The 20,800-nt window shown below is 31.4% G+C and overlaps 3 protein-coding genes across 3 annotated transcripts; 2 read left to right on the top strand and 1 right to left on the bottom strand.

Moving 5' to 3' along the window:
• The first annotated feature begins 87 nt into the window (after positions 1-87).
• On the top strand, positions 88-5,982 carry LOC140432777 (eEF1A lysine and N-terminal methyltransferase homolog). Its single transcript, XM_072520877.1, has 9 exons — positions 88-282; positions 333-455; positions 983-1,418; positions 1,649-1,911; positions 2,967-3,150; positions 3,978-4,290; positions 4,609-4,794; positions 5,019-5,147; positions 5,647-5,982. Exons 1-9 carry the CDS (start codon positions 191-193, stop codon positions 5,919-5,921), a joined length of 2,001 nt encoding a protein of 666 aa, XP_072376978.1. The 5' UTR covers positions 88-190; the 3' UTR covers positions 5,922-5,982.
• Positions 5,983-6,108: 126 nt separating this feature from the next.
• CAHbeta (carbonic anhydrase beta) lies at positions 6,109-20,280 on the bottom strand. Its single transcript, XM_072520880.1, has 4 exons — positions 19,971-20,280; positions 18,614-18,698; positions 18,135-18,322; positions 6,109-7,979 (listed from the first exon to the last, which is right to left on the bottom strand). Exons 1-4 carry the CDS (start codon positions 20,061-20,063, stop codon positions 7,578-7,580), a joined length of 768 nt encoding a protein of 255 aa, XP_072376981.1. The 5' UTR covers positions 20,064-20,280; the 3' UTR covers positions 6,109-7,577.
• SWIP (strumpellin and WASH-interacting protein) lies at positions 8,665-14,098 on the top strand. The gene is made up of 2 exons (XM_072520876.1): positions 8,665-8,770; positions 9,121-14,098. Exon 2 carries the CDS (start codon positions 9,153-9,155, stop codon positions 12,396-12,398), a length of 3,246 nt encoding a protein of 1,081 aa, XP_072376977.1. The 5' UTR covers positions 8,665-8,770; positions 9,121-9,152; the 3' UTR covers positions 12,399-14,098.
• Positions 20,281-20,800: the final 520 nt, after the last annotated feature.

Raw genomic sequence — 20,800 nt, 5'->3', positions numbered from 1 at the left:
ATTTTTTGTGTACACTCTTAGGAGAATGTATCATTAGAAGAGTTGATTAGGGGAAAAACCACCGACAAAGTCCTCAAAATTACTCAAAAGAAATAGTTATTATTAACATAAAAAAGAAGAATACAAATTTTAAGGTTATAAATGTGTTTACCCTTTTTTAAAAAATAAATTAATAAAAAAGCTTAGAAAAATGAATTTGTTACCCAAATCCAAAGAACAGTTCAGCCAAAAAGAGTACTGGGATACATTTTTTAAGAAAAGAGGAAATAAAGCATTTGAATGGTAACGTTTAATAGATCATCTTAATGTTTTTTTTGATATATTTTTTGTAGGTATGGGGAATATCCTGAATTATCGCAATATTTACATAAATATATTAAAAAACAGGATAATATTCTTATAACAGGATGTGGTAATTCCACCTTAGGTAGAGATCTTTATGATATTGGATATAGGTATGTTATATTGCAGAAATTTTCTATACAAATATCATTATCTCCATAATTGAGCCACGCGACTTAAAGAGAATACTCACTGATCCAAGATACTTAATACTTACCAAGTACCAAGTTATTGAGCCCTGAGGAGACTCTTTCAGTAATGTCAAGTTCTTGGTGAGATTGTATGCTGGGTTATCTCCCACAAATTTCCTAAAACATCTAGAAGTTGCAAACCACTGTTTGCATGTTCTTATAAACATGTTAACCAAAACTTAGCTGTTCGATATTCTCTAAAAGGATGATAATCTTTATCATTATCAATATCTATCAGTATTATTATGTATTTCCTGTTACGCTGTGCTCAGTTATCTAATTATATTCCACCAGATGGTTCTGTTTTTTTTTGCATATCAACTTCTTCATCACCAAGTACTCACTGTTTTCTTCCATATTTGTCCAATGTTCCTGAACCCCTCCCAGGACCATTATACATTAAAATAAAAATAAATCATGTTATTAACTGAATAATTCTAAAATTGCAGTAGTATAACAAATATTGATATTTCACAAGTAGTAATAAGGCAGATGTTATCACAAAATGAAAAGCCAAGAAGTAATTTAAAATATATACAAATGGATGCCTTAAACATGACATTTGACAATGAACAATTTAGTGTAGTCTTGGATAAAGGTACCTTAGATGCCTTAATGCCTGATGATTCAAAAGCAACCATAGACAATATCAAGAAATATTTCAATGAGATTTCAAGAGTGTTAAGAGTTGGAGGAAGATATATTTGTGTATCTTTGCTTCAGGAACATATCTTGAAATATGCTTTGGAATATTTTCCTTCCAATAACTTTATGTTTCGGATCGTGAGGTGTTTTGAAGCGGAAAGGAAAGCTATTGAAAATGGAGAGAATTCCTTGCCTGTATTTATTCTAGTATGTACAAAATTCAAGTCTCTAGTTCAGAAGGTACACAACTTTATTATATTAATATTTCAGCAATACGATAATTTCAACATTCTTAATGTTTTTTAGTACTAGAGTATATAATTTATTTAATTAGTTATAAAAACAAATATTCACCACTGTACTGGTAGAACTTCTTGAACATAAATAAGCCACATGTGCCAATATTCTTAATGAATCCTACTATTTTAAGTATAAAAAAACTTTAAAGTTAAAATGTGAATTAATTTTAGGTTTTAGAATTGAATTTAGGTTCTGCAGATAAAATGCATAGGTGCAATAATCCCAATGAACTCCTAGCTCAGGTTCGAGATGCACAAAATGCAGCATTTATTTGTTCAGGTTTAAAAAGGACATGTATAGCTGAAGAAAGTGAAGTGGTGTTAGAACTTTTTGAACAAGGTTCATCGGGTACTAGGTTTACTGTATATGTAGTGGATATTCCTCAACAGAAAGATTTCTCTAAGTATGCAGCATTTATTGTCCCAGAAGGAAGGTAAGAATTTTTTTCTATATTACAATTCAATTTTTCTTCTATTTTCGGCTTAGTGCATCAGTTATGACATCATATATTTCACAGTTTTGTTAACACTTGTATTTGTAAAGGGTGAAGTTGTTTTGGGTAATATTGTTGTGTTAAACTCTTTTGTGAATGTTTTTTATGTATATTATTGCAATAAATATTATTCCAATAAGGGAAAGAAAAGTTTATTAAGTGGAAATAATGTAAACATAACGAACCAAAAGTTTCCTAATAGTTTATAAGTATTGAACTTCTGTTAATATGTCTATTATATCTTACACAAATTGTAAAAATATTGATATGTTTAACACTCAAGTTTTATTATTAGACATTTTTGATAGTAACACCAAGATCATAACTTTTATTAAAAAATCTTATTTTTACTTAACAAATCATTAGAGTATATGCACATACAAGGTTGAATTGTGTGGATCATACTGTTGTGAGAAATGCAGAAAACTCAAACCTATATTAGTGCAATGTGAGAATCCATATTCTTGGTGGTGCGTGATGAGTCAGAACTAGTTTATAGCAAGATATTCGCTTAAAAACAAATCAGATCATCTTTTAGTTAGGAGTATGTTTTAAACAGAGTAAATGTTGAAAAACTATTAAATGAGATATCTTAGCGAACCTTTATATGCTATCAAACAAGTTTGTCACATAATGGTGATAAAAGATCATCTTGTAAACTTTTATATAAATAAAAAAAGTATAGCTTTCATATCGCGAACTACCGACGGAGCGGTGGATCGAGCAGATGTATGATAAAATAAAAGATGAACATCTGTAACGACAGAGTGCCACAACCCTTTTTCAAGATATGGTTTTATGCATGGATCCTTTAAAAACAAATGTGTCCATGTCACGGCTCTTTACCGATTAAGTAAGCCTTTTCAATCTCGTTTAGTATGCACACAAGCTGCTAGTGTTTGAAATTGCATCCTTACCTGGCTAATTGCAGGGACTTCCACAACTAGTATGTGCACATACTCATAGATGACAGTTTCTTATCCTTTGTTAATTAGGGAAGCTGAATGGCTATTTTCCACACCTAATGGAAGAAAAAAATTAGTAGAAATAACAAAGAACAACAGGTTAGCGATTATAACTTTACACAGAGGGCAAAAGTATGAATCATTTGATGCAGTTCAAGTAGAGTTGACTGATTTTATTTGTAACTTGGCACCACCTGGCTTCAAAACGAAACAGGTAAGTAACTAAGGGACTAATACAAATACATCAACATCTTCCATTTTTAAAATACCCAATTTGTTTATCCCTTATATTGCTTTATGTATTTCTCCCGTCTATGTTAATTTGTTCTGTATTTGGTGGACTGATCTGAAAGAAAAACTATGTTCTGTAATAAAATTTACCTAAATTTGTCCAAATGGAACAACTAAAAAGGAGGTTATACATCCAGAGTGAAAAGTCCGCCACAAATTCCATCAAACTTATTAATTTAAGAACATTACATTGATCTGTGGAAGCTAAGAATAGCACAGGAAGTCACATTGATCAACATGTTTCATTAGCCATCTTCCAACATGAATTCTGTCAGGAATCATCATATATTCCTAACCTGCTAGTGAGGCCAGGGATAAACAACAAAAAAGTTGTTTGAACAACAGCTTGCCACGAACAGAGGAGAGCAAAGTAAATTTTGAAGTAAAGACAACTCAAAAGCATTGGCTTAAGACTATGAAAGTCACAAACATAGGTATTATAGGATATAGACAAAATATTGTTCAGATCGCAATGTGGAAAGATCTAATGCAGCACTAAAACTCATTACGCGACACTTGACAAGTACTTTTACTGTATTTCTATGGTTTTCAGTGTTTGACGCTTCACATTGAATAATTTTGATTTTTAGAAAAACCATTGTTTTGATGGTGCAAGGTCCTTTGCACCTTTTCAACAAGGTCAGACTTGCCATTGGTAAGTCAAATTAGTTCTTCTTCTTCCTGATGCTCGAGGAGAACTGATTAATCAGAAACCAAGTTATCTTTTTATTACCCCGTTTTTGTTTTTAGATTCCTTTTCTTTCGCTTGGATCGGACGTAGGACATCGAATAATCAAACACGAAGGACATTCCGAAGCTTCTGGGGATTTTGTGATAGAAGATGTGATCACAGAAAACGACGAAAAGTACAGACGACTGTTCTATATGAATTCCCAAAATGTTATACAGTCCGAAGCCAAAATAAGAACTATCAAATCCAGGAAAGGTGCCACACGAGAAGTTATTGATTTAATTTATTTAACTTGTAGACATCACATTTATATGACAATTGCTAGTTATGTGGCCTGTAGGGGGAAAACGAAATCAAATATTTCAGTTGTTGGTGAGTTTAACTTGAATTTTTGACTAAAACAATTGAATAACATTGAATTGTTTTCACACTATGTGTTATATACAGTATGTAACACTCAATAAACAAAAATTACCTTATTTTAATTGACTAATATCTCTTAGAATCAGATCCACTGTTCTATGTTAAATTTCGACGTCAAGAACGCTGAAATAGACTACAGCTTTTCCCAATATAATAAAAAATCATATAAAAGTTCTCAGTTTTGCACTGATTGAATGAATCCGTTGTGCTAAAAACATATGCTCAAAAATGTATCTGCATACACAATTTTAACTGTTTATTTTATAGGTTTAGGAGGCGGCGGTTTATGCTCTTTTTTACATAAATTCCTTCCTAAGACTAATATTCTTGGTATTGACATTGACGAAGACATGCTGAAGATCGCCAAGGAATGGTTTGAATTTAAAGAAGATGACAAATTGAAGGCTAGGATACAAAATGGTCTGGACTATTTGAAAGAATCAGCAGAAAAAGGTATAAAACATGTTTAAAGAATAATTTTTTTGCTTTCTTTGCAATTATCATTTTCTATCTCGTTTAGTTATTGCATATCCATTACTTTATTGTGTCATGCTTGATTGAATCGTATCATGATATTAATAATTTTTGATTATACATATTGAATCCCATTGCCACATTGGGTTCTTTTTACTTCCTAAATAATAAATAGGTTTATCAACCTCATGTATTTGTTTCAGGAGAAACAATAGATGCTCTTTTATTTGATGTTGATAGCAAAGACTCTTCTATAGGCATGAGCTGTCCTCCACAGGGATTTTTAGACAAACCAGTCCTGGAGAATGTTGTAAAACTACTAGATAAGCATGGTAGGTATTAATGATAATGTATAAATGTATATATTTTTTTATTTCCTTCAATATACAACAGATACGCCACTGGCCGTATCTGTGTTTTGGCAACAGCGTCTTGTACCCTATTGAATTGCCTTATTGAAGGCGTAAAAAATTACTGTCGTTAAAATTTATCTGATTGAATAGAAAAATTCAACCCTTTGCGCGATCAAAAGTTAAGATTCGTCACGTCATATATCTTCAATAGAGTTGGTACGAAAACGTTTTGTTGTGATATAGCCCGAAAAGGTCTTTTTAATTGTATAACTTTTATAAAGGACGTTTAAATAAAACTTTTTTAAATATTTTTTAGTTTATCAAAATTTTAAACATTACAGCACATGTCGCTCAACTTAAGTCTTATATAAGACAAAGAATGATATATTTTTACTTCCGGTGAAATTTATAAAATTACATTTTTGTAAAAGTCTATATTCTCTTTCCGCATTATTCAACGGCTTTGTATTATTTTTAGGTATATTTGTGCTCAATGTGGTCCTTCGAGAAAATTCCCTCAGGCCTGGAGTTCTAGCGTCTCTAAAGACTCATTTCCAAAACATTCTTAGTTACAAACTACAAGAAGATCTAAACGAAATATTCATTTGTTCAAATAGTCCCATAGAAATTGAACATATAAAAGAAGGCTGTTCAGAGATCAACTCATTATTCAGAAAGCACGGTATAAAAGAAAATGGAGTGGACGCTGGAAAATTAATTAGTCAATTAGTAGTTCAGTCTGTATTTATTTAAAAAATATATAAATAGATCAATGCCTTAATGTAAATATATGATATAAAAATGCTTTTTTTTGGTTACGAAGTTTACTTAAATATTTTTCCCTGGAAGACATCCATGTCACATGTGTAATTTTCAAGATATTATGTACCGTCCTAATATTGACTGACCTACTTAGGGTGGCCGTTTTAATTGGAGTGCCTGTTATTCGCTTTTGCCTTTTATCATTCCCATAAATGAATACTTCTCATTTGAAATATTGCTTTACACATATAAGATCATAATAAACAAAGCCCAAAACTTTTTTTTTCAAAATACCCATATAAAAACGTCAAGGGCTAGCTTCAATGTGATTACAGACAAAGTACAAGATCAGAGGACAGAAAATCGACCAGCAAGCAATCTCCACAACAGCAACGCAATTTGGAAAACTAGAAGAAGCCAACGTCAAGGGGCGCACGTTGGCTGCTCTGGCCCAAGCTCCCAGATTCTCAATATCCACAATAAGACAAAGTAGCTACAGTTTAGTTGCCGTATGACCTGTCAATGGCCACAAATTAAGTTTTACCATCTACTATAACTAGGTCAGTAAACGTTTCCTGGACCAGTCGTTTATAAGGGCAATATCGAGACCTCCCATACTGGAGACAGAGACATACAAAAACATAACTGTTTATGGGGAGAGATGTGTAAAAATCGAACTAGGACACGTCTAGATAGAAGTAGTAGTTCTAATAGCCCTCGTCGTAGATGAGTTCATCCTGGGCGTCGACATCTCCGCCTCTAGAAATCAGCAAAATATACTAAAGATGTTAGTAGCAGAAGACGCCACAGCGAAAAGATCTTGTTTACACAAATTGATGTGGCTTGGGACCCATATTATTAGAACCAAAAGAGCAGGGTCATGAAAGTGTCATTGTGGCTACATGTTTGGTAGATGGGGAGAACAAGACAGTTCCAGTAAGAGTGGCCAACTCAAATGACAAGATCACCTTCAAAAAGGGCCAAGTACTTGGAATATAGGAGCCGGTTATAAGAGTAACCAAAATAGATTCCCAACGTCAGAAGTATGTGTCATTTTTTTAAAACTTAAAAAATTATGAAAATAAGTAAATTCCTATAAAATGAATAATTTATTGAAACAACTAAAAATATTATTTTTGAAAAACCTTAGAAATCAATGACTTATGTAAGTTGAATTATCTAATGTCTTGTACATTTTCACAATGTCCAAAATAAAAATCTCACTCCTGAAAAAAAAAATAAACTAATAAAAACATTCAGTGATATTTTCTCCATCCGTCCTCGTCGCGGTCCAACCTGCATGATGAAAATGGCCCGTTTTGTTTTATACAAAAGCAAAGAAATGTTTTATAAACATTTGAAAATGTAGAAATCCAACATTTATTTATAGGTGGAAATAACACAAAAAAAGATAAGTTTTCTAATATAAAATTAAGCTTTAAAATAAACTGTTTTTTATACAAAACAACCTGATCATACTCTTACATGGTAAAGTATATAAAAACATTTTATATTTAACTATATAAGAGCAAATATTCCTAATGTATAAATAAAAAATGAAAAATTTTAATTCTATCCTTAGTATAAAAATATATTAAGTATAAAAGGAAGAAAAATAGAAGATCTGTATCACGTTCTGGCTTTACCCTATGAATAGTACTTTTTAACTTCTTGTAGCAATTTATCAACGTCATCTTCATCAATCAGAACAAATCTTTTAGCACCCCTACTAAAATAATAAATATCCCCAGTGTAAATATCGAACCACAAGGCGTGTATGTGAAGCTGGTGTTTTTCCAGTCTTTTTTTCAAAAATCCATAGCTAGCTATGTTTTGTAGTTGTTGTAAAGTGTTAATTTGTGACAGTTTATCTTCAATAGCGAATTTATTTTCTGGATCTATGTATGCTACAAATTTTCTCATTGGGGTTTCTGCTTGAAATATCAATGGCTTCGAATAGTCGGAGACTTCTAGCTGTTGGAATTTTTCTAAGCTTGAATGTGCATGTGTACACAGCCATGCACGTAGCGGTGAAATTCTTCTATTTTCCTATAACAAAATAATGATTATTATTTATTATATAAAAATATATAAACTATTATTATTTTTATATAATATATTTAAGTAATTATTATATTACCAATATATTAAAATAAACTTGAATCGTCAACTACATTTATATGCTATCGATATAAGTAGGTACCTACTCGTAGTTCTGATAGCTGATATAAATCACGTCTAAAAAGATGCTTGAAAGAATTAAATTAGCTATGATGTACGGAACTGAATGTTATGATGTACTTACAGTTAAAAAGAACGAGGAACAACATCGATGAAATGAAAAAATTAAGAATGAATATAATAGGGAAAGTCTAGGGGTGGCACCAATTAATTGATCCCAGAATTAGAGAACATAAGTTAAGATGAATTGGTCGCGTTCAAGAATTGTGGGTTCTTGGAAGGATTGATATGATTCAAGATAGAAATTTAGAATTTTTATTCTAAAAAAAATACAGTATATTTCATTAAAAAGTCTCTAAGTTCCAAAGATTTTAAAAAAAATTTGCCGCTCCAGTTAGATCTTTCTTATCCGATATTTTCGTTCAACTTTAGAGAATAAGAAACAATTGTTTTTTCTTATTTGGATACAATATGTAAATATTTCTAATGATAAAACCTGTAGCTGAATAAACTTACATTCCAGGCCAATGAAAAATGAAGCTGACCGACGTTTATCACTTATCACTGACATAATAATATTTAACAGGTTGTCAAAACAATAGTAAAAGTAGGTGTATTCCAAATATTTTAAAAGTTTTATACAAAATTTAGAGAGTAATGTAAGTAAAAAATATGTGAAAATTGTTAATATTAACGTTAGATAATCATGCCAAAAGTTAATTTTTAAAAAAGTTTTACAAAAGAACTACTCTAATTGACGAATTTCAGTGTTTTCTTTGGATTTAAGAACAAAAAACTCAAAAGAAGCTCGTTCTGTGTGTTGTGTTTCCTTATTAATAGATTTTTAACATTTCTGCAGTACAATTTCATATCCATAAATAAAATTCAGACAAAACACTTTGTACAATAACAATTGACCCATATAATAACCACTTCATTGGCATGATCCTAAAGTAAACTAGTACCAGGAATATTTATTGTTGTAACTGTATTTAATGTAAAATTTCAGGTTCTTGTAGATGATACAGAAAACAAATAAAAATGTGGGAGCCTTCTAACCTTGCAGAAAAGAAATTTAATGCAGAAACAAATAGACTGATTGGGGAAGCACAACTCCACAGGTTTAGTTCGTTTATAGAGCAATTTGTTGAAGATACTACAGCTCAGCAAGATAAATTTTTCAATAAGTACAATGTAACTACTCAGCTAGTTGTGATTGAAGAAAAAGTCCATAGCAGTGAATCTATAGGGTATTTAGTACACTCTGATAACAAAATTTTAAGTAGAATACTAGCTACTTTAGGTGGAGTGTGTAATGAAATCAGCGAATTAGTTTCTGAAGCTGAAACATTGTATCAACCTTTTGTGTTATATGAAGATTCCATAGATAGAGCCTCAAGACATTCTTCAGTGAGTAAAATATTGGAGCCATTACAGAAAATACATTTTTTTGTTAAACGAGTTCATTCCGTAGTTATTTTAGCATTAAAAGAAATGAGTTGTTTGTTAGGAAAAAATATATATTCTTCTGGTAATTATTGTGCATTTCCAGAAGTACTTCATAAACTTGGGGATCTTTTAATTTGTTTATTAAAATTTGATGGTCTGTTAGACATCCAGATTCTTAAAGACCACTGGTTTTGGTATAGAACATCTATTAGAAACATATCACACTCTAACAAACTATCAGTTGATAGAAGTAAAGTTAGATCTTTAGATAAAATGTTGCAAGTGTTTGAAAATGATCTGTTAATGGGTCACATTTTAAAAGATGTCATAGAAAAATGTTTTGAAGACAAATCTTTTTACTATCAAATGAAAAATTGTACAGTAAATCAAGAATTACATGCATTTATAGTTTTACTCTTGGCAGAGTTAGAGAAAGATGAAGAACTTCTGAGTGATATTTGGTTAAAGATGAATATCTTTGTAATTTTTTATTTTACAATATTTGAAAGTGCTGACAAAAAATTAATAAAAAGAGTATTAGATGTCAATAAGAAACATTCAACTTGTACCTTAATAGGGAATGTTTTGTGGTATCCAGAACAGTTTTTACTAAAGCATTTAAGTATATTAGAAAAATACATTGATGAGCGGGCCATTGAAAATCATAGACTGAATTTAGTAAATGTTAAAAATAGTAATTTTCCTAAAGAAAGCAGTAGTCTTTGTTTACAAGTTTGTTATTTTTTAATGGAATTGGAACATATATCAAAGCTAGACACAAATAACATTAAAGTTCGGGAATTACAAGGAATAGTGATGTGTTTAAATAATGGTCTCAAACTTCTCAAAAAAATTAGTTTTTCAGTACAGTGGACTCTAAATTTACATGTTGATAAAAATTTGCCAGTACAAAAATCTGTTTTATTGTCTATATGTAAATTAGTAGAAGTCTTAAAGTGCATTCCACTAATTTTTAAGAAACATATGGTATCATTAACATACATATTTTTATTAACAACACAACACCTCTCCCATAAAGCTTTAAGTTTATTAAACAATATCAGAAAACAATTTACACAAGAAAAATCATACAATGAAAGACAACTAGATGTTCTTTCATCATTAAACCTTTGTGAACAAGTGTTGAGGTCTGCTGTTACTTCTCGTAGTATATTGGTAGCTAATTTATGTTTATCGGCAAGTGGACTATATTCAAATGATTTATCTAAGATGAGACATGTGTTATCCCAACTAGAAACAATTGTATCATTTTCTAGAGACTTAAGAGAAACCAGTAGTTGTTTTTTTATGTATTGGCATCAAAATTTTATGCTCCCAGTTTATTTTAAAAAAATTGTAGATTCTAAATCAGATTTATCCAGGCATTACTTAATTCTAAATGCTCTGAATGATTTCCACAGTGAACTATCACATAATATTATAAAAGAATCCTTGTATGATCCTTTGGAGCAGATAATTGAAAGAAATTTAAGGTTGCAGACTCATTTGCATCTTCAATTACCACCCATGGAGCCATTTGATAATTATTTTTCTATAAATTTTAATAAATACCTACCTGTGCCTGTACATGGTAAATATAAGAATATAAAAAATGAAGTTGAACATCATTTGAGTACCATATTTTACAATCTTACATCTGTAGTATTGCACAATTGGAAAACTTATGGGGAAATGAGAAGGTTGGCTTATTTACAGTACAGTCTTGATACTGTAGATGATAATTTACCCATTCAAACATTAGAACAAGGATTAGATGTTTTAGAAATTATGCGAAATATTAATGTATTTGTAAGTAAATATTTATACAATCTTAATTCGCAAGTTTTTATAGAAAGAAATAGTGATAATAAACATTTAAATTCTATAAATATATCTCAAGTGGCAAACTCAATTAGAACCCATGGTCTAGGAATAATGAACACCACAGTTAACTTCACCTACCAATTTTTGAGTACCAAGTTTCATATATTTTCACAGTTCATTTATGATGAACACATCAAATCAAGGTTGATAAAAGACCTACGCTTTTTTTCAGAGCATAAACTGGAATTGAACCAAATGTATCCTTATGAGAGAGCCGAAAAATTTAATATAGGAATAAGGAAACTTGGCCTTAATGAACATGGTGAAAGCTATTTAGATTTATTCAGAAAAGTAATAACTCATATAGGTAACGCTATGGGATATGTTAGACTAATCCGGTCAGGAGGTAGAAGATGTTTAGCTGACGGAACTTGCTTCATACCCAATTTGAAAAGTAATTCTCTGAAAGAAGCTGTACAAAATGAAGAGTTACCAGATCTAACAAAAAAAGCTGCAGATGGTTTACTAGAAAACTTACAGATGTATTTGGATAACATAGAAGATGCCACTGAATACTTCCAGTTGCTAGTAAAAGTTTTTGTTCCAGTATTAAGAAACAAAGCTAACATCCATTTAAAATATTTTTATGTCATTGTTCCGCCTTTAACTGTTAATTACATAGAACATTCCTTGAACTGTAAAGAACGTTTAAACAAAAGAAATAAAACAGAGTATACATTTACTGATGATGGATTTGCATTGGGTTTGGCTTATATTGTGGAAATACTAAATCAACATGAACAAGTTAATAGTTTACACTGGTTTCAGTCTGTAACGAAAAAGTTTATTAATGATAAAGTCAGGATCAAAGAGCAGACGTCAGCTGCTGATAATTGTGATAATAAATTAAGACAAGCGCTCACATTGACAGAAAAAAAGGTTGCCTTGTATGAAAGGGAGTTTAGGCTTCTTTATTATGGATATAATAGTGCCAGATTATTTTTCCAAACATAAATTTGACTATCGGAAAGTTATGTCTTAATGGCATCTATATAAATATCTATAATTAGATACAGATATCTAATGTTTGGATACACGCCATCTCTTGTATTCCATTTCTCTGTATTTTGAACAATTTTAATTTATCTTTGTCTGTATAATTTTCTAGAGTTTTGTTAAAAGTCAAATTATTATCTAAACTGTGGTTTCCCCCTCTCTATATTTTCTTAGGCGCCGTCAATGATTGCATTTAAAATTTCCTAAAAGTGATGATGGGTACGTGATTATGCATCTTATTCTCGAATCTCTCATAACTTTTTCTAACGCTAGGTTGAACAGGGTGCATGATAGCGCATCTCCCTGACGCAGTCCTCTGTTAGTTGTACATGGTTCTGAAAGATCCCCTTGTACCCACACTTGACATTCAACTTGCCTCATTATCATTTTAATTAATTCTACCAATCCTTTTGGTTTTCCAAATCCAACTAACAAGCATTTGGAAACACTTCGATTAAGTAATTTCATACTTTGAGAGGAAAATATGGAGATATTTTGTACTCCCATTAAGTTTGTCTTGTTTTTATTAACTTTTAGGCCGATACTCTTGCATTCAGAATCAGCGAATCTTAAAAATTTTTCTTCTAGCTATCGTTACTCCACCCCTCTAGGGACTGTCTTATGACAAATTCACCATATATATATTAGAAAGGTTGGGTGATAGGGCGCATCCTTGTCTAACTTCCCTTTCTGTTTGAAAACGAGTTGAATCAGATTTTTAATAAGTGTAACTAGGTGCGTCCATATTTATAAGGATAGTCCAAAGATTTTGCCAACTAACGCAATAAACAGCATTTTGATAGTTTACGGAACATATTATCATTGGTACCTAAAATTCGACAAACTTTTCGATAAGTTTTTTTAGGTTCGCTATTTGTTCTCGAGTACCTTTTCCTTTTACAAAACCTGCATATTTCTCTGGTATTTGGTGATGTTTGTGACCCCTCAAGTGGTCTTTTTTTAAGGAAATCATTGTTCAAACGCCTAAAACGTTTATTAAATGGAAGAACATATTCTTCGAGAAACACTTTTATTTTTTGGAAGCACAGCTTTCTTATCGCGAGCCACAAACGGAATGCATGGATCGCGCAGATGTGTGAAAAAATAAAATGCAATGAAACATAATGTAACGACAGATCGCGCAATGTGTGACTACTGTGAAGTAGTAAACGCTGTTCCATGCGTGTTTCTTAATATTTTTTTTTATTAAAATTTATGTTAATATAACAAAGAATAACTGAAATATAAACAAAATAACTGAACTCGTGGGCAATCTACAAGTAGTAATATATAAGTTAATATATTAATTGTTCTTTCATTATCCTGTATATATAAAGAAATAATAACTTTTCATATATTAAGGAAAAAAATACGAATTATATACAAATAAAAGTTACTAAAATCGGTCTATGTGATGCAATTATCCTAATACGTTTTGTATTGCTTTATTCAAACGAGGAAATTGAAAAAATGTGATAGTAAAAACTGTTGAAAGACTAAAGAAAACGACTGATTTTGATACATGGAAAACATTAAGAGTTGATTGTCATCTTTGGTCCTAATTTGTACAAGTGAGAAGCTTAAGTTTCGAATATTTTTATGAATAAATATATAATTATTGTTATATAATATTGTTGCTTCAATAAATAAACGTGCAATGTTTATTTTTGTAAATTTCCCTTATATCCCTTATTTAAATGAATTTCAGACTTTGTATCTTTTTTGAGCAAATATCATACTTTTTACTAAAATGTATTCAATAAAAGGAGCCTTACACAAATGACAGATACACAATAACTTACATTCTTTGGTAAGTAAAGCACAGAAGACTAATTTCACCTCTGCTGTGCGGCAAAAACACATGGGGTGGAATTTTAGGTCAGAAACAGGTCGACTAATATAGGGTGTTAAGTATTTGTAAAAATACATTGATACACCACTGTTTAAGTCACTCGTGCGCGTACTGTCACATAATGTACTGCAAAAACAGTGAAATAAAGAATATCAAGTTAAATCAGTTTTAGTTTGTCCATTTCTACAATAAAATTAGAAACTAAAGTGTCAAGAAGCATTCTCCGTGTAACAGCCCCATACTTATGGTCCTTCGAGCCGGATCAACAGTGGCGTATCAATGTATTTTTACAAATACTTAACATACCGACCTTAAAAGGCACACCTTTCAAATAATTTTATTAAATTACACTGAACGCAAGGAAAATAAATGTACAAATATAATCGAATCAAGTGGTTAAAACTAAACATTTAAAGTAGTAATAATGTTTAAAAAAATAGTGTACACTTTGATGTTGTTCATCAGTTATCACTGCACTGTGTCTATAGAAAAGGGACATATTGTATGTACTAACTGCTCTCTTGGTAAGACCCTTTGTAGTGCGGAAAGTAACCACTCTGGTTACACCATCCGGACCAGGATGAAGATAATGAACACGACCCATCAACCAGTTTAACGGGTGCTGTCCCTTATCCTTTATAAGGACTAAATCCCCAAGCTGAATGGTTGACATGTGTACCTTCCATTTTTGTTGGCTCTGCAGTTCGGATACATATTCCAAAGACCATCATCGCCAAAAGTGGGCAGGGAGGATCAGAGGACATAGGAGTCAAAGGACGAGAATTTCGGATAACTTCTATCTGAACAAGAACAGTGTTGAAATATTTAGAAGTCAGATGTGAATTTGAAATAACTCTTTTCAAATGAGATTTCGTAGACTTAAAATGAGGTGAATATACTGGTATAAATTGCCATTTTATTTGATTATTAGCACAAACATCTGATATATTGGATTGGCTGATCTTAATAAAATTACCTAAATCCTTTAATTCATTATAAGATCCTATGAAATTTGTAGCATTGTCAGATAAAATCTGAACTGGTTTTCCACGTCTAGATATAAAACGTTTTAACGTAGATATAAAAGATTGAGCAGTAACATCGGTTACAGTTCCAAGTAAATTGCTTTGATAGAACGACAGATAAATAAACTCACGTACGCTTTATCAAATGATGAATTACGACCCTCTTTGGTTTTCAAGGTAAAGGGTCCAGCGTAATAAACACCCGTAACTGAAAATGGAAAGGAGTAACAAGAGCTTTGAGTTGCCCTGCCCATTATCGGGTAGACATGTTTACGATTAAAACAAAAGCAATTAATGCATTCTCTTATTCTCCTTTTTGCTATGTTCCTGCCATTAACTGCTAACAACAACTGCTAAAAGATGTTGAGCACCTGAATGAAATAATATAGTCGGTTCGCTATATTTACGCGGGTTTCGGATTAACAAAATTATGCTAATGACTCATTGATAACCAGTTGCAGTAAACGACTTCCCAGAAAATTAGGTAAAAACTGCATTAATGGTCATATTTTAAAATACATTAAAATAACATTAGGGTAGGTATAAATTTGTTACAATATTGCAGTTGAATTGATTCTTTGCCAGTGTTGACATTGTATGTTTGGTGGAAATATTTAAAAATGCCTAGACGTGTGTTAGATGTAGATAGTCTAATTTGTAGTGTACATAAGTATTTTACGGATGAAAAAGAAAATGGCGGTCCTTTAAAATCGGTAATGTCTGTTCAACAACGCGTATGTGATGCTCTAGGAATTAGTGAAACCAAACTAAGAGGAGTATTACAAAATCGCAATAATGAACGACCGAAAGAAGATCACCGAAAAACTCGCCTATCATTGAAAACGAAAGATATTCCAGATGGAAAAAATTTGAAATTCGTGATACCATTTATCGAATGGGAGCCAACAAGGAACATGTGACCTTAAATACAATTCTCTCGGAATTAAAAGATAGAAAATTTGACGAAATTGGCAGAACAAGTCTATGGCAAGTGATACATAATTTGGGTTTCAAATTTCAAAAGGAGGATAACAGAAAAGCCCTTTGTGAAAGAAGTTCTGTTGTGCATAAAAGAATTAACTTTCTAAGAAAATATTCTAAATTAAAAGAAGGAAGGGCAAATTTTATATATTTAGACGAAACATGGATATTTTCTAGGGGTGTAACCAAGAGAATATGGCAAGATGATAACGTAAAGTCTATCAAACATACTGATGGAGAAGGGAAGCGACACATAATTTTACATACAGGAGGGAAATCGGGTTTTATAGAAGGTCTTGATTTAATATTTTCATCTAAATCAAAATCAAGTGACTTTCACGATAATATGAACACAGAAATGTTTGTAAAATGGTTACATGAAAAACTTCTCCCAGGTTTAAGTGAGCCCAGCGTAATTATTTTAGACAATGCACCTTACCATTCTGAAGTATTAAACAAAAGTCCAACGAATTCTTGGACTGTTAATAAAATTAAAGAATGGTTGACAAAGGAACATATACCATTTACACAACATATTTTAAAATCAGAATTATTACGCTTGGCAAATATCCACGCAAAACCAAAAACCTTTGTTGTGGATCAGATTATTGAAAGTTACGGTCATCAAGTTTTACGTCTGCCACCGTATCATTGCCAGTTTAATCCCATCGAATATATATGGGGAATACCAAAACAATATTATGACAACCATATTGGGCCTAACGGTTATAGCGACGAAGCAGTTCGAGAAACTTGGCGAAAGGCACTTTCAATTGTAACTCCAGAAGTGTGGTGCAACTGTATATTCAAGTGCGAGAAAGTAATAGAAGATTGGTGGACTCGTGAAAATAAAATAAACGAAATAAGTCCAATCATAATAACAATTAATGGTGATGACAGTGATGATGATGACGATTATGATATTTTTGATGATAATGACTGATTTTCATTTTTGTTGGCAAGTTAAATTTTTTTATTTTTCATTAGAAATTCTCTCCATGGAACAAATATACATAGACCATATTTTCTGTGTGAAGTGTAATATAAAATTATTATTAGGTTTATATTAGCCACATTAGACTCCATTAATGAAGTAATTCTTATTATACTGTCAATTATATAAAATATTTTCCATTATCACTTAATTAAAAAAAGATATGGATTATTTTTCATTTCATTTGACCAGTTGATATTTCCCCAAAGAGCAGGTAATTAAAACTGGGTACTTACAATAAAATTTTTAATCCGAAACCCACGTAAATATAGCGAACCGACTATAGTTGATGCTTCAAACGAAATATCAGTATTGTCAAATGATGCTTAGCTGGTAACAAGATAGGATGTTTCTTATCAAATTCAAAATTAGAATTACATATACAGCGGGAAATCTTTCACCTTGAGCTAGCTTAATTAAAAATTGCAGAGACTGATCTAACTCTACTACTAGATAGATACCTACTGAGATAATAGGTCAAAGTAGGGAAAAACGGAACAACTTATGTTAAATATACATCGCATTATTATTTGTGATTTCGGCTTTAGATTTATTAATTAAAAGACAAAATGTGATGAGAATGTTGGTCCCAAGAGCTAAAGAAAATAGACCACAGTAGGTATATTTTGAACGTCTCAGTATTATGTGATATCAATAATATACTGGGCTTTTAGTAATACCGACATACTTTTCAGAACTTGCTGTCAACATAACAGAAAACGAACTGTAATAAAATATATCAAAGAAAACAATTTTAAGCTCAAGAAACAAGAAATTGTTTGTAGGTATAGTGAATACTCTATTTGGTCTGCTAAAGCAAACTATTGGTATAATAAGCTTACCTGAGATGCAAATTCGCTATCCTGTAATTTATATAATAAATTAATTGCTTTACAATCGCTATGACCACAAACGATTATATGCCGAATGTCATTTACTACACATCCGAGTTCTAATGCAGCTGGTTCGTTTGATGTTAACTCATCCACAAAATGTTGGGAATGAGGTATTACATTTCCAGCGTTTCTTACTGAAACACAATTATTTTCAATTATAAAAAAATAGATGTATCTGTCCATATTTATAAAATCAAGGCCCATGATATAGTAGACTACTTTACTATAATTCAAAAAATGCTTTTACCATATTAAAAAACACTATTATTTTTTCAAAGACTGAAGATTTGAAAGTGGAAACGTTAATAAAAAGTTTATTTTGCAATTTACTCGTAATTTTTAAAACAATGATTGTGTTTAACGTAAAATGTGTTGTCTACTTTCATCAAAATTATGTTTCTCAGATTTTATAAGTACCCACTCACCCACAAACATATCTCCAACTTCAGTCTGAGTGAATCTTGTCGGTATCATTCGACTGTCAATACACGTGAAAAACACTGCCTTTGGCTAAAAAAAAAGAAAATAAAATACAGTAAGCATGTGCTGCGCACGCATAGGTTAATGTGGTGAACAGTGTTGCCAGGATTTACGATACTAACGAGGTTTATAAGATTAATAACGAGTTTGCTTCAACATTCAGTAAAATATTTTATTAAACATACATAAATGGGATTATTTATTTATTGCAATTGTGTAAAAATAAGTAAAACACAATATAGGCCAAGACGGTATGGATGACATATGTATATTGAGAATAATTTTCGAATACGCAGTTGAAATAGGATACAACCATAAAGAATTTGACTCAGCGAACAGTAACAAAACGGAATCCTACTATGCACTTAATAACTATTATGCTGGGAGCTTTAGAATTCGTAGATGATTTGACTAATGAAGATTCGTAATAGGGAAACATGTGGTCTCGGGATACATAATATTATAATCATGGGAAATACGGATTTTTTGAAAGATCCGAATCAACGGGTCTCGGGTCATTCGGTACTTTAGTAGTGACGGAACACCACCAAATTGTCATTGACAACGAATAAATAGATACTGGAAGGTTACTGACCGGTTCCTTAATGTCTCGACGGGAGACTATATTAGATTATTTATAGTTGTACTAAAATACCCTAGTCTTAATAAGTTTGAGAACCGAGCCTTTAGGGCAATATAAACCGGACAAACCACGTACAAATACCGGAAAACTTATTTTGTCGGAAATTCGGGTACATTCTTCATTATTTCACTGTATTTCGTTTTTGTTTATTTGTCACACAGCATTTTTGTTTATGTATTATTAATTAGGTTTTATTTTTATTTCCTATCCTTGTTTGTATTTAATACATTTTAGATAGCTACAGCGCCCCTTTTTGCAATAAAAAGTTTACATATATGACAAAAACATCTGTTTCCTAAAGTTTTTACAAAGTTTCTGAAATAAAATGGCTTTATTTAAATAACGGTCTCTGAGACCGAAACATATTGGTTCCTCAAAAATATATTTGACAATGTAGTTGGGGCTAGAAACAAAAAGTATATTTAGCTTCTACCACTAATTTTTAAAATTTATTTTAACCATAGTACAAAATATAAACAAGATACTTTGAACGTTGAACTCTACAAACTATTAAAAAATTTATTTTTAGCTTCTTTTACTTAAAGTTAACAGTCAGCACGGCAACGTCGCTTGTTTCGTCAGGTAAACAATGATAATGTATGACGAATGACGAGGTGTATTTAATAAGATCAATTAAAGTAAGTGCTGTAGGTACTCACCATTGGATTATCCTTGACTTGCAAAAATTGTTTGACCATTTCATCCCTCGCGGTGCCCCGATATTTTATTATTCCCCTCAATAACTTATCCATGTTAGGAACAAACCTTAGCTTTCTTAGAGAACACCATCTATTATCAAAATTTTATCTTTGGAAGCGTGATTTAGAGGTCAAACGCAAAAAGTATATTTGTAGCAAAGAATTATTGATGCAATTAGTTTGATTCACGCTAGTCTACGCTCGTAGACTTATTTTACGAAACATTTTTGTTGTTAATCAACGACCATCATACTTGGGATATCCTTGACCGCGTGTGGTTTGATAATAGGAGAAAGCGGGGCAAAAATAGAGGGGACTTACTGCACATTATGAATGTGGAAAAAAAATGTATTCTCAATTTTAAAATTTTAATTACGTATACTCTTAATAAATGTATTTTAATGGATCTCATTATAATATAATAAATTGTATATTTCGCATTGCATTATAATTCACTTTTTTAATTAACATGGCTTTATCGAGACCTGGATCGCTTCCTTTGTTGTTCACTCTGGTAACCCGAAAGATATATCATTAACGGATGCCAGACTAGCTACTAGGTTCTCCTCTATAACAGTACTATACAAGATACAAAAAAAAACTGAAAAATTACTGTTTTTCTAAGCGCTACTTGTCAGTGGCGAACCCACAATTTGTATTAGGGGGGGGGGGGGTTTGAATTTTTTTTATGCTACCTTCATTTTGAGTCTCTAAAATTAATTTGGGTTATAGTTTAATTTAAAGTACCAAAGATAGCGGTGCCAAAGATTCAGGTATGTATTATCCTGCCT

The sequence above is a fragment of the Diabrotica undecimpunctata genome, chromosome 1 (assembly GCF_040954645.1).
Source record: "Diabrotica undecimpunctata isolate CICGRU chromosome 1, icDiaUnde3, whole genome shotgun sequence".
In the NCBI taxonomy this organism is placed as follows: domain Eukaryota; kingdom Metazoa; phylum Arthropoda; class Insecta; order Coleoptera; family Chrysomelidae; genus Diabrotica; species Diabrotica undecimpunctata.
This window is presented reverse-complemented; position numbering and strand designations above follow the sequence as displayed.